General features: G+C 45.3%; 1 protein-coding gene across 6 annotated transcripts in view; it reads right to left on the bottom strand.

Moving 5' to 3' along the window:
* Positions 1-14,570, bottom strand: part of cdc42bpab (CDC42 binding protein kinase alpha (DMPK-like) b) — a 66,140-nt gene that overhangs the window by 33,062 nt on the left and 18,508 nt on the right. For all 6 annotated transcript variants that reach the window (XM_005724819.2, XM_005724821.2, XM_005724820.2 and 3 more), the window contains exon 2: positions 3,513-3,604. In XM_005724819.2, coding sequence (XP_005724876.1) covers positions 3,513-3,604 — 92 coding nt within the window. The remainder of the gene's footprint in view (positions 1-3,512; positions 3,605-14,570) is intronic.

Here is a 14,570-nt window from a genome sequence, read left to right as displayed (position 1 = left end):
TGAGGTCAAAAAAAAAAAAGAGGAAGCACAGGAAGGGATAATCATGCAACACTGGATTAAAACGAAAATAGATCCAATATGGGCCAGGAAGGGAAAATAAAGCATTGAAGGTGCGGCAGAAGAACCAGCAGCGTGGGGGGAGGGCGCAGGAAGTGACCGCAGACACTACGGTCACTTCCTTCTCGGAGACGCCGTGTGGACCACAGACTTGCACAGCTGGACGCTTGAATGTTTTCTACGATCAAAAAATGAAAAAATTGTCTCATCAGCACTGATGTGATACTGCATCATGCAGAGCCGGGTTAACAACTGTAAAGTAAATAAATCTCAGCTTCGCAGCTTCTCACAGGCCAACTTTCCCGAGTGATGATTGCGACACACTGCTCTGACAAACTTGCCCCGGCCTTTACGTTTTGCCAAAAAAGGAGCTGCGCAGGCAGCTGTGCTGCGAGCTCACAGCCAAAACACATGTTCATGCAAATTTATGTCCCTGCTAATTTCTCTCCTCCTTTGTCTCCTACTTTACTGGCCCACAAAAGGAAAAAAGAAAATTTGCTTTGGCCTCGTTGACCAAATTCAAAACTAAAAACTGAGTTCACACTGAAATAAGCCTAAATGTAGAAAAAGCACAAGGACGTTATAAAAGCAGAAGAAATACAGGCCGAGACAAAGATGCAGAAAAACAGTGAAACAAACAAAGTCAGTCTGTGCAGCAGAGGGGTCTGCAGTCTATTAAATTAATGCTACTAATGCAATACAATGACAACATTCCTGCAGTGTTTGGATTTCCCCGAGTGAGCCCTCACCAGAGGAGGGGACTGCAGGAGGAGGACAGGGCGAGCGCACTTTTCTGGCAACGTCTAGCTGTTTTTGTCCTTTCCTCCATCTCTGCTTCCTCTTCTCTTCTCCATCGTGTCCTCCCTGCCCTGCGTTTATGACTCCACTCCCCCGGTTAGTTTATCAGTAAGGACCCGACCAGAGCGGCTAACTGCATTACTCCACAGACACAGTAAATTAAAGTGAAACTTTGGCGAAATAACAACCGAGGTTGTGTTTACAAGCATGCGGGCTGCTGACTGGTGACTCAGTGTGACAAGCAGTTCAGAAATGTATAGCACTGACTGGCAGCCAGCAAGGAAGACACGGCGTTTAGAGTGAACGAGCTCTTCCACCCTCATCTCAGGCACTAACTACACCAGACAGAGCAGCTCTTGGCCCTTTGTGCTAAAGACGACGCACCCCAGTCCCTAATGGGAGCATCCTCACAGGCAACAGGCCAGTACAAACTGGTCCATTCATCAGGCAAACTCCACGGCGTCACGCATCTGCGCCATCTCTCTGCTGCTGCTGACAACAACGGGAGGATGAAATCAAAACATCCTGCGTGTTCTCCTGACCGACTGTCTGCTAACTTTACTCTGCTTCCTGTGTCTGCTACCACATCTCCTTACCACTCTGTGCTTAACATAAAAAAGATGGCTCAAAATCATAACCAGTTATATCTGACCTGGAGCATAGTCGTGATTATGAGCCGTCATTTTTACAGCTGCTTACGGCACACACACAAAAAAGTAGATCCAGTGTAATCCATCGTTGATATTAGTTATTAGCATTACTAACAGCTGTCGATTAGCCTCGTTCACAGGAGTCACCACAGCGTTTAGCTCCACAGGTTTAACAGGCAGGAGGGGGCGTGTCCACCACAACTGACCAGGTGAGCTTTTATTCATGAGGGAAATGTGGAGAACACGACGTCGTGCTGAGGCCTGAAATGGGTTTATTCACATCAGGGATGTTAACGGTTAGCCAGCGAGGTGTTTGAACGTTGGGGCCCCAACTGGAAATACTAGTCGGTTAAACTAATCAGTCATATATTATTAACGCACAATGACAGTTACGTTTTGGGTCACCCCGCTTTTCTGAGAAAATGCAAAGAATAATGCTTAATGCATTCAACCTGCAAGGCACACAGAGGGTAGCAGCATGACCGAGCCAAGCTGGCACTGTGTGCGTGTTTGAGAAGGCGGCACGCTTAAAAGAAGGCAGCATTTTAAATAGATTTTTATTTGTGAATGAGTCTAAAGACGGCTCCTAAAGACAGGCAACAACTGTATGGACAGATTCCACTATTTTCCCTGCTTCCTCTGAAGGACATTCAGTTTTGCCACAACCCGGTTCATCTGGTCACTACGCTTGCGATCATAGGAACAGATTGACCGGCTAATCAACAGCACTGCTTTTATACTCTTCAGCACAACAGACCATTTCACCAGTCAGTATATATCACTAATGATGTGACCTGATCACCCTCACTAACCTCTGGTGCACACCCAGTCATTTTGTTCTTGAAGCCTGAAACTGCTCAGCTCAGAAAAGAGAAACAAGGTCACTAGCAGACGTGCGAGCGGGGAAGAGTGAACGAGTTTTGCAGCTCCCTTTATGGTCACAGCTACTCTTGACCCGGGCAGTGGAAATAGAAGCCAGCTTCAAATGAAAGGCTTGTTTCCTTCTCCAGTTGACACAAATAAAGCGCCTGGTCACAGTTTGATGAAATAAGGTATATTTTTATGAGCTGATTAAATAGTAGAGCCACGGGACAATCACGATGTCTCCCGAGCTAATTTAATTTTTCTGCCACGCTACACCCGTAAAAACACACGTGGTTTAGTGAAAAGGCCGCTGGAGAGTTACCACGAGGTAGCTCCGCTCAGGAGTCAGGCAACATCACCGAAGCCCGAAACACAGACGCACTGCGTCACGTGACTGCACATACCAGCACTCCTACCAGCAGCTCGCCCGCATCTGATGCTGGTGCTGCCAGGAGCGCCCGCGTCCACACGACTGACATTTCTCTCGTGTTCCGTGTATCAGAGCGTCTTCAAAGGAATTCCCCAGCTTGTTTCAACAGATTTTGGATAACAATGCCAGATATGAATTGTCTGCAAGCTTGGAGCAGGGCTTACGACGATCATATCAAAGCTTCTCGTAGAAAAAGAAAGTCTGAGCATTGTCAGCTTCCATGCGAGCTTTCGTTATCCAACAGTCATCTGTCCCTTCAACATTCCCCAGCTTTGACATCATTACCTGAAACCAGTGACAAATGCATTTCAGCTTCCCTGCGGGCACACATATAAGAAATAAATAAACCCTCAGCTCCTCTGAGCTCGACTTCATTCTGTTTACAGGTTCAGTGTGAGCGAAGCTTCAACAAGCTCAGCTCGTGCTGCAAGTAGAGTCATGCTCATGTGGCGGACCAATGCGACGCGCTGCTGTTGGAATGCAGCAGAAAGAATTCAAGGTTGAAACGCCACAACACTCAGCTCGCACAACACGGGTACTAAGGGTTCAAGAGAAATATTGTCCGTTAATCACGTCGTCTCTGCCTCAGGGAGGACATTTCACACAATGATCATGTGACCAATTAGAGCCCATTACAGGTAAAGGGACAGAATCCATCTGCAGGTCTGTGCCTGCTGCAAAGGTTTGAGTGTGACATTAAAATAAGGTGTTACCTCTCCAAAGGCTCCTCGTCCAATCACTTTAAGGATCTCAAAGTCTTCCTTGTGCAGGCGCATCTGCTTCACTTTGGATGTGAAGGGTTTGGCTGGAGAGAAAGAAGACAGCGGTCAAGTCAGAAATTTAAAAAACAAAACAAAAAACACACCAGAAGAGTTTCTATGGATAACATTCTGGTGCAAGCTTTTCAATTTTGCTCTGTACAGATGTCAACCTCCAAGTAAACAGCAAATAAACAGCTGGCCATTCATAACACCGTAACATAATCTAAAAATGTGGATGATGGAGACTGTCAGCATTTTATAGCCACGTTTCATGGTCATTGTGCAGTAAAGAAAACGATACACAAAGAAGAAAACCAAGATAAGGACACGATATAAACGCTGTACGAGTGACAAGTAACAGCAATCAGCAGCACCAACGTGTCACTTTAGCATTTCTAACAAAGGTGGCTGGACAGGTGTGTGACATCTGACGTCACACCGCGTCATCACGGCGTCATCGCCGAGGTGCTCGATGCAGGCAGGAAAGTGCTGCAGGGAGCCCAGAGCTCCACGTCCCTTCACCACATTGAGGACACTGGATGAAGAACTCCCGAGACCTCCACCCAATCGAATCTGCATCTAGGCGAAGCTCAGAGTCCGTGATCACAATCTGAGCGGCCAGTCTGGTTTTCCATTTCTAAATGACATCACTAATCACCTTTGGTGCTCAAAGCTGGAAGCTCTAAAGACTTGAGCCTGAAATGACCCACGCTGGTGGAAACATTTGTGTTCGTTATGTCATAACAAGAAGCAGCCACTACATTCCCACGTATAAGGCCCCGTGTTCCTCTAAATGGACTTTAAAGTGTTTGTGACCACCTGGTCTTTACAGCAGATGACAGCGGATCCAGATAGGCTGAACGATGAAGCTGGCTATTGTTAGGTTTCTGGTTGGGGGAGCTGCGAGGGATCTGTGAGGGCTGCTGACGTCCTCTCACAAAGCTAGACAGATTCCATCTAAGGCTCACAAAGTCAGCGTTTCCCTCATTTGTGGAAGGCTATTCAACCACTTCCTGGTTTACATGATCTCAGCATGCCAAGGATAACCTGGACGAGCTGAAAGTTCACCAAGGTCAGGATATTAGTTTCAGTGACGGCTTTCTGAAAAAGTTGATAGATATATGATTGTAATCAGATTTATGCCTATTTCTCAACAGGGCTTCAGCAGTCTTATTAGCCACATTTAGCGAGGCTAGCATACATCCAAGTAGGCATTCGAACACGAGCGCACGTTTGATGTTTACGTACAGTCGCACTCTTGGTTAACAAAAGACCAAATCTCCATCTGATGTACAACGGGCTTGTGTCGGAGGAAGAGAGACTAATCATCAAGCTAAACTTGTCTGGTTGCTGTAACTTTACAGAACCTCCAGTGTTGAGGAGAGAAGAGGACTTTCTCCCACTGAGAGACGGGGAAATGCCTGCCGATATAAAACAAACAGGTCACTCATAGCTCTGTTTTCCTCACACTCCTCCCGACTCCGCCGACAGCTGGCCTGCTGTGACCGCAGGGCAGAGAGAAAGCGAGGGCCGGAGAAGTCTTGGCACACATTTCCACAAACCTAAAACACACAAGCAACCCGGCGGTGACACTGCGTGAGGCTGGGAAATACATGTTTAATCATATCATTAATTTTCCTGCAGCGTAAGTCGACCAGAAGCACTGAGCTGAAATGTAGTGGTTGACCAACCGTGATATATTTGGAGTCAGGAACCAGCTTTCAGAAAGCAGCCAGGGAAATGCAACAAGTCTGCAGAAACGATGACAAACAAGGCTGCGACACAGCCGAATAGTTCTTTCTCACAAAGCGCTCTTGTGCGTCCTTGCTTCGCTTTTTCATGCGTTATCTAACCTCCTGACAGAGCCAGCTCCAACACAAATAAAGAGCCAAGAACTCGATACGCGGCTAGAAACAACATATCCAAGCAACAGCTACGTCTGCGTATCCCACATGTGTGCAGCTACACGGTGTCCAAAGGCGCCACACAGAAAGAAAGAGCCTGGACGTCAATGTGTTTGTGTGCTCGCAGCAGGCAGGCGGTGGCATCCCACTTCCTCAGGAGATGCTCCGGCAAACCACACGACCAACTGACTGAAGTCACATGTCCCCAGAAAAAACAAAATAAAAACATACGTAGGTTCGAAAACCAGTTTCAGCCAGTTTATTTTACCATTAATTTTGACCATCACCATACTGGCAGGTTCTCGTGTTTGAGGGTCAAATCAGTGGAAAACAAGAACTGGAACAAGCATCTCCACTCTGGAGACCAGCTCGACCTAAAGTGACTTCTTGAGAACAAACTAAATAGAAATGAATAAAGAAGCAATAGAAACTTTTGTATGTTCTAATTATTTTCTAACTAACGTCTGAGCTCCATGAGTATGTACACACAGAGCAGCAGCTGGTATGTGAGAACATCCAAACCAAGGTTGAGGCAGTTCACGTGAACGGAGATTGAAATGAGCTCATACGATATGATTCATTTAAGATATGATGTCCAGCTATGTGACATTTTTAATCTTGCCCTGTACGAGTGTCACGCACCAATCAGTGACTGTTTCATTCGCCACCACTCTATAGTCGCCATCACTTGGCTCCGGGCTGATGGGAATCGTGCTGTTTGCAGCAAACTGTGGTTTCAGCTGCCAAACACCATTTTACCCTCTAACCTGATGTGGCACCTTTGCCACGGTTACGATAACATCTTGCTATGAAATCTAATATAAATTCATTTTAATTCCTGTATCAAAGGTAAACAGCCTGAGCAGCAAACAATTAGTCAGGCGATTAAATCCATTTGACACGGCGTTTTTCTCTTTACTGGGAAAACACAGCGGAAGGATCCAGAACTGCTTTTACACTGTAAAGACAAAAAACCTTCATATTCAGTTTGTCGTGCATAAACTGTTTATAACTGGATCCTAACATAAATGTTGATGGTTGAATCAGCTGTCCACGCGCCCAGCAAACTCTCTGAGACCACACACCTGAAACTCTCCTCCACAAAAGCTCAAATCCAGATGCGTTTGTGATATTTTCCTGAGGACATCGGGGGGATTTGACAGCAGTGTCCCAGCTCACTACGGTAAACTCACAGCCTTCCAAAGCTTCCTGTATCCAATACATTTCCTGATCAACTCCAAAAGTTGAATCAGATTTTGGGCCGAGCCAGCTCTCTAATAAAGTTGTTCATGGCACAAAAATCAAACCAATCACATAATCTCTGAAAATAATAGCGATGTGTTCTGAAATTCTTCACGCCAGTTTCCATAGATGCAGTTCTGGTTCAACACAGTGGACACAGAGGGCGTCGTGTAATGAAACCTGATGTCAGACACCACGTGTAGCTTACGTTACTCTGCCATACTGACCGGACTAACTGCTAGGATGACCACACCATCCCTCGCAGCCCACACGTCACCCGCCTTGCTTCCTCACCACTTCTACCTTCTCCAAGTTGACCCGACGAGGTAGAGTCGGAGGCCTATTTGGACTGTTTACATATAATACAGCAAAAAAGCCAAAGTCAATTCTGGCTGCACTCTACAAATAAAAGCTAACATGGCGGCCGGCCGTAGAGTAAGGGGGAGAGAGTCACGCCAGCCGAGAAGGAGAAAACACTGATTAGTAGCTGCACGCTGACTCAGGAGCTCCACTGAAGCAGCCACATGAGATACGGCTTTCATCTGTGAGCCAGGAGCCCACAGGCACCGTCCACAACAAAGCAAAACTGCAAACACGGACACAAACATGTGCACGCAGACACACAGGGCTAATTCCTCACATCTACATCTGACACATAATTGCTGACTCCGTCTTGCTTTGGCCTCGGCAGAAACTTTACAGTCAAACATATTACACGAATCGCTTCTCTGAACAGGAATCAAACAGGATAAAAACCACTTGAAAAGCAGATGGTTTATCAGTGAAAGGCCCAGATATGACTCTGTTACACTTGGCTATAATTTACACACCCGTCATAAGTTTGAGTGTTTTGGAAATAAGAGACAAATAAGGACCATTTTTAGTGACCCCCCCAAATCTTCTGTTTCATAGGGGGGGCGGTCTCTCTCTCTGGCTGCACTCACTCATTTACACGGGGATCAGTTTGTCCATAGATCCATAAAAGACATGCACATGCTTAAACAAAAACACATACCATAAAGTATGATCACACAACTCAAGCCACTAGCAAAGTAGACACATTAAAACATAGCAACCGTTGCTATGACGAGGTGTGGTAGGGATCCATTGCAACACTGCAAAGGTAACCGTCCGAGCCTCCGAGCCTCAGCATGACTGCAGCAATGTGTAGCTTTTTAAAATAAAGACACGTCAGTGCCATGAAATTGTCCTGCAGGAAGACAGTGAGGCGCAGACAAACAAGTACAATGAAAGAAAAATATGCACACTACAGTGCAAACACACACGATTTAGTAGAAGGCCTTAGGATGCAGCGAAACTGGAAAAACACGAGTGACGCCACCTAATCCACACAGCCAGACCGGTTTAGCCCAAAATGCTGAGTGCTTATCGAGCCCATCTTGTTCCAAAACCACAAGTCAGTGCTGGTTTGTGTGAAAATCACTGTTTAAAAAGGTCGACTGTTCACGTAGCAGCTGTCCCCCAAAAAACGCTGGACTGAGAAGACAGACGACAGCATAGACCTCCAGGCTGTGTTGGAGAGAAACGTAACTCTGGGTGTACCTGGATGCCTCTGATAGAAAATAAGCCAACCTGTGAATAAAACAATGCAAATATTTCCACTAAAGTCATATTCCTGGTTTGTTTTTGGCCTCTCCACACACTGCGGCTCAGAGCTACATACACGGGGACAAAGATTTAGACGGCGCTCATACATTACGCAGGCAGCTTCTCTACAAATGTTGTAATCCACACAAACTGAGTCTCGACTTTTTAAAGACTTCAACTGTAAAAGCATGTAAAGATTACACTGGCGACAGTCACAAAATACATTTTATATCAATAAAGTTGGATAAGATCAAACTCAGATAAGGGAAAGAGAAAAGAAGACATGCAGGACAAAATGTAAGGACACGCTGCAGGGCTTCATAAACACGTGCAAGGTCCAAAGAGGAGTGCATCACAGGAAGTCTCCCAGCAGCTTACACCAGGACAACTAAGTGATGGCTCAGGATTACCTGATCCGGCTCCAACTATAAACTTTATCAAAAGGAATGTTTTTAAAAGCACGGAGGACGTCTGTCTCCCAAACTGGGAGCTGGTTCCACAGGAGAGGGCTGATAGCTGGGAACTCGGTCTTCCAGTCTACTGTTGGGAACTCAGAACCACAACTGAGCCTCCAGTGCTCAGTTAGGATAGTGTGACACTATGATTTCTTAAAAATATGATGGAGCCTCATTATTCAAGGCGACAAATTTGAAACCCGGGTCTGGAAAACCAAATTCACAGGAAAGAGCACGTTAGGCAACTGTAGGATAAAAACGTGAATAAAGACAGAAAGGAGAATGAAAACAACATTAAGTTCAGCTGTGAGAGTAAGTGAGGCTGGCAGCACTGGGGAATAAAAACAGTGTGTGGGTAGAGAGCCAGAAAAGGCATCCCAGTCACAGGCAGCGGCTGAGCCAGTTACAGCAAGTGTCCAAACCTTGCACCCGCGACGTGCTCCAATCCCATCCCCGACCCCGGAGTGGGATTGGAGGGACATCTGGAAGCCATAATAAGTGATGTAATGACACAAAAATGCTGCTTGCAAGAGAGACAGGGGAGACAAATGAAGAGAGGCCTTTCAGTATCTGACGTGAAGAAGGAGAGCGGCATGGACAGAGACGAGCAGAAGGCTTTTCCTCCTATCTGACCAAAGTGCTGGAGAGACAAACCAACCATAACCAGTCTTCATGGACTGGAAACAAATAAGGGTAATACGAACAGGTTTGAATACTGCTGGTTATGGTTTATTTTTATCCTTATTATTAACATTTCAGAAAAGATATATTATTTAATCCCTTGATGAATATCCAAGTTTGCTCAATTAACAGTCTGTAATTTGTAATGGCAGTCAATCTGTCAGCCACTTACAGATCCCTGATCTCAGCTGGCTGTGTGTTTAAAGCACTTTCTTCTATTCCAAGGCGTGATCATTTGGACATGGAAGAACTAAAATGACCATCAGTAGTCCTCGGTCTGGAGGTCCGTGCTGGCTGGGCCGAGGATGATCATGAGAAAGGTGGTTCAGCCCAAAAGTAGACGGGAGGAGCTTGTTAATGATCAGATTTGTGAACATCCAAAAGATTTAGCAAAGAGTTGGGATCAAATCAAATCAAGCATCAACGCGACCAGCTCCGGTGGTTCTTCCTGCACGTCAACAAAGCAGAGGCCAAAGGAACAGCACGTTAATGGAGTCATGGAGTGGCCTACCTGCCCTGCAGACCCAAACCTACAGAGAAACCTGTGCACAGAAGCTTCTCATTGTTGAGCAGCAGTGAAGGATTGAGAGGGCTTCTGTAAAAATACAAAACCCCAAACCTGGTGACCAACTACCAGAAACGTGTGACCGCTGTGCAGCCACAACGGTTTCTTTAACATTAATAATAATAGGTCACACACTCCTACTCGTTTTGTGATTGTAACTTCATACAACTCGACTGTAATGTAGAAATATTAACAATATTTAATATTACGTAATATTTGGAACAAACCGTCATAGCTTTAAATTAACAGTAGGGGGCAAAAACACACGGGGGGGGGGGGGGGGCATAGTGTGCTTCCACACTGTATCAAAGCGCACACAAATTCATTGTGGTTCGGTTCACTATGGCTGCAAAAACCAGAAGAGACGGGATGAAGACAGGATGCTCTTAGAGCCAACATGGCTCCCTCTGTGCCTCTAACATGAGCGGGATCACTGCCTGCAGGGATAAGGATCTAAACACGGTCCTGGCTATTTTTCATACAGGTCACCTAATATACCAGCTTGCAGTTATACACGGTCACTGGTTTTTCTAAATTATTGCAGATGGCATGAATACGACAGCTTAGTGATGTCAGCAGAAACCCACCTCCCGTATCATCTTCCTGCTTCTGCTACTTTATCCTTGGAATGAGGTCATAAAGCCATCATTCCCAAACAAGGTGTAATCAGCTTCTCTGTTTAAAAGTTTCCAGCTAACAACATGAAGAATGAGATATCCATCCTCTATTTTTAGGAAAATGCTGCCATTATAATCCGTTCCACACCCATCGTGCCCTATTTTATATAAATAAATACAAAGCTTTGGTCTCCTACAAATAACAGCTGCCTGATTACAAAAGTACTTCCCAGTTAAATGAAGGCTGAATAAATACTATTAAGTGAGGGCTATATAAATAGTACAGCAAGGTCATCAAAGGAAAAATGAAAGCTGTGTGATTCTAATAAGCTGGTCCTTAAAAGGGAAAAGGACTCGGTGCCAGAGGCACTTCAAAAACCAACTCTTAGCAGTTTAACTGCAAGTAGCTTAAAAACATCCAGTAAATTACACAAATTACAGATGGAAACAGAACCAGGCCCCTTTCAGTCACAACCAGAGGCCCCCCAACAGATGTGCTGCCAGGCACAACCTGCCCAAAGGTTTGTGCGTCCATGCAAAGACCTCACAGGTGATGTCATGGGGCACTGAAAGAAGCCAAGAAAACAGATTTCGTGACGTATGATGCACGTTAGCTGCCACAGATGTGGGCCTACGCCACTAAGTCAATCACAAGGATCGGAAATCTAAAAAGGAGAACTAGGGGTCGCTTCCATAACACATTAACAAGCCTTTAAGCATTAAACTGTATTTAATACTAGTGTGCACACCGGCGACACCAGCATTCCCAGTGGTGTCTGCCTGCACAACCCTCCCCACTCTACCACCACCAACCTCAAATTCCACTCCATGTCGTTTTCCCTTCCCTAACATCCCGACCAGTTTCTTTTCCTTCCCATGCCTTCATCTCTACCAACATATAAGCCCCTTCTCCCGTTCCCTCCCTCTCTCTCTCATTCCTGGTCTTTTCCTGCTCCGTCACACTAATAAGAGGGCAGGAATGGTCAAAGGCCTTAAACTAAACAATCTGTGCCCCACAGCATTAAACACACAAACAGGATGTTCCCAAAATATTAAAAAACCTCAAACACCAAAGAAAAGGAGAGGGCAGGGCTTGACAAAACAATAGATCAGATCTAGTGTGTGTTACAGCTCCGAGACTGCTGCAGCGAGCATACACCCAGGCCAGGCGATGTGAGACAAGCGGAGGGCTGGGCTACATCACTTTCTGCTGGCTGTACAGGAAGTTTTCACAGGACTTCAAAGAGGTCTCCGAACCAGCACATCGACCTGTTCAACCCACACTGCAAACAAGTCGATTTACACAATTCTGTGTCAACACAGCGTCCCGATACCATCTGCAGATAAAGAGCCAATATGAAAGGAGCCTGGCAGGCTGTTACCCAGCTCGGCCGGCTCTCCTTACTGGCTGCCGCTCTGCTGGTGGTGGAAGCACCAGGTGCTGCATTGTGCCTCTGCATGGTGTTGATAGTGCACATTGATAACACAACAGGTTTTCAAGCACAGTGGTGTGCAAGTCACACAGTCTTGATCACCTTACAACATATAATAATAACTAAATTGATGCTTAAGATGCACTGGAAATCAAGGCCACCAGTATGACTGGTAGAGATGCACCGACTGACTGGCAAGGGACAGGAACTGGACGATTTCCAGCATTCCAATCCCAGACTGGAATCTTGTCAACTTCCCATGTCTGATTGCACACTCACAGCAACATGCTAATATTCAATTAGCATAAAAATCCCTCCCTGTGAGCGAACACAAAGTTTGCCGAAGAATAAACACGAAGCTAATCAGACACCTAAATCGACTTCACTGATCTGAACTCGGACATTTTAAAGAAGCTAACAAAGGGAAAGTGGCAAAAGCTAAAAGAAATCCAAAGCTCAGAGCTAGCTACAAGTTAGCAGCTTCGGTGTAAGCAAAGGAGCAAAGAAAAAGTGTGATGTCTATAAGATACCGGAGAATGACACAAGTACTTAACTTTTGTTATGCTATACTAACCTGTTACTGCAAATAAAACTTTCATGTGCTTTTATCAAGTGGTGACAACTAAAACATTTGTTTAGAGATGGGGAATGTTAGCCGTGAATAAAAGAGTAAATAACAGTTAAAGTTTTAATGAAGATGGGGAGAGAGAAGGATAAATCAGGTGGTTGAAAGGTACACCCGGTTAAAAAGCTCAATCCCTGGCATGTCTGTCTCCTTTTTCCAGGACAATCAGCTCTAACGGACTTAAAAACACATACATGTGATGTTTGGTCTGAACACATCTCCATGTTGGAGAGAGGTGGATGTTACCAGAGAAACCGTGACATGAATTTTACTGCCAGCACAAGACTCGTTTCTCAGTCCAAGGAACAAATGACTTTACAGCAGCTTCTTAGTGCCTGTACAGGGCAGAGCTCCCACATCGGCCTAAAAGGAAAACACTACTGGGTGGCTACAAGAAGGGCGAGCTAGATGCCGAGCATGTGCTGTGGGAGTGTTCTGCAACACAGGCGGCGTTTTCCAATATCGTGTGCGTAAAAGTTCCAGTTGGCACAGCGCGCACGCAGCAATGTAACTAGACTGGGACATGGCATCAAGTTCCAGCATCAGTTCATAAATTTCAACATCAGTTAAATTAAAGTCATCAGACACTTAAAGAAGGCAGGAATTTATTGCCAGTGGTGTTCCAGCACCAACATGTCACAACACACTGACAGATATTACAGCACACATTTCCTATTGCCTTTTCTGGGCTCCTCTCCTCCTCTTTCCAGTGCTACAGTCACTGCTAAAACAACCCAGCACTGACATTGCACCATTTAAGGCTTTGATTCCCAATGGGACCACCCATACTATAAATGGATCCACCCAAATGGATTAAGGCACCCACTTGCTTGTACTTTTCCTAAGAGCTCTAAATCAACAGCCAAGTGGCCGACAATGATGACGGCATTTAGATGGCTCTGCTACAGAATGAGAGAGACTTTCAAGTCACAGGTAAAGACAAAAGAAAAGGCATGCTTAATAAAAAGAGACAGTAAAAGGAGGGAATGCAGGAAATTCTTCCACTGCCATCACCCCAAGAGCCATTTGATCTACAGACGTAAGGTCTTTTCTCCTTAGCATTAAGATGTGTTCAAGCTCTCTGGTGCCATGTATGTATCATGATGTAGGTGACCCAAGATCCCTTTCATGCGCTGCAACCCTGCCCAGGTAGGCATGTTCACGCTCATGCTCACAGGAAGAACCTGAAGCTACGGCCACGAGAAGAAAAATAGTGACAATGCCACACAAAAAAGCAGGCAAAAATTAAACCTGTTGTCATGGCAGAAAACCTGCCTCTACATCCTCTCGGACATCTCTAGGTATCCTCTGAATCAGTATTCGAAAAAAAAGCATCAGACTGTGCAGGAATCAATCTTCCAAGCTAACCACATCTGGCTGAAATTTAGCACCAAAGCTAAATGAATCAGCTGTCAGCGGGAGCAGACAGAAATGAACTATTGCTCCACTCGACTGAACTTTTCTACAACCATTCTCTATTTTCATGGTTTTGTAGAAAGGACAGCTCATGAAATCACTGCCAAAACCACAATGACTTAGATAATCCATATATTTACACAGGCCATTCTGTCCTCCTCCCTCTGCTACCACAGTGGATCCGTCACTACATCACTACAAAAGATATTTGCAACAATTTACAAGATTCTGTCAAATCTGAAGCTACATAATGATCGCTTTCATTTTAGATGGTAACAATGCTCAAAACAACATGAGCCCAAGAAATGCACTCCAGTCATGTGAACCATAGCTGAAAAGACTTTAACGTGTTTCTTGTTCAACAAAGGACTCTGCAGTACATCTGCATCGTCCCCCAGTGGTGCTAGTTTTTGTCATTATGCAAAAGTACTGTTTAAAGGATGGGGAAACCTGCAGTCAGCTGA

Source organism: Pundamilia nyererei, unplaced genomic scaffold (assembly GCF_000239375.1).
Source record: "Pundamilia nyererei isolate P.nyererei 1_Seehausen unplaced genomic scaffold, PunNye1.0 scaffold00013, whole genome shotgun sequence".
Taxonomy (NCBI): Eukaryota; Metazoa; Chordata; class Actinopteri; order Cichliformes; family Cichlidae; genus Pundamilia; species Pundamilia nyererei.
The sequence above is the reverse complement of the archived record's forward strand: the minus strand, read 5'-3'. Positions and strand labels throughout refer to the sequence as shown.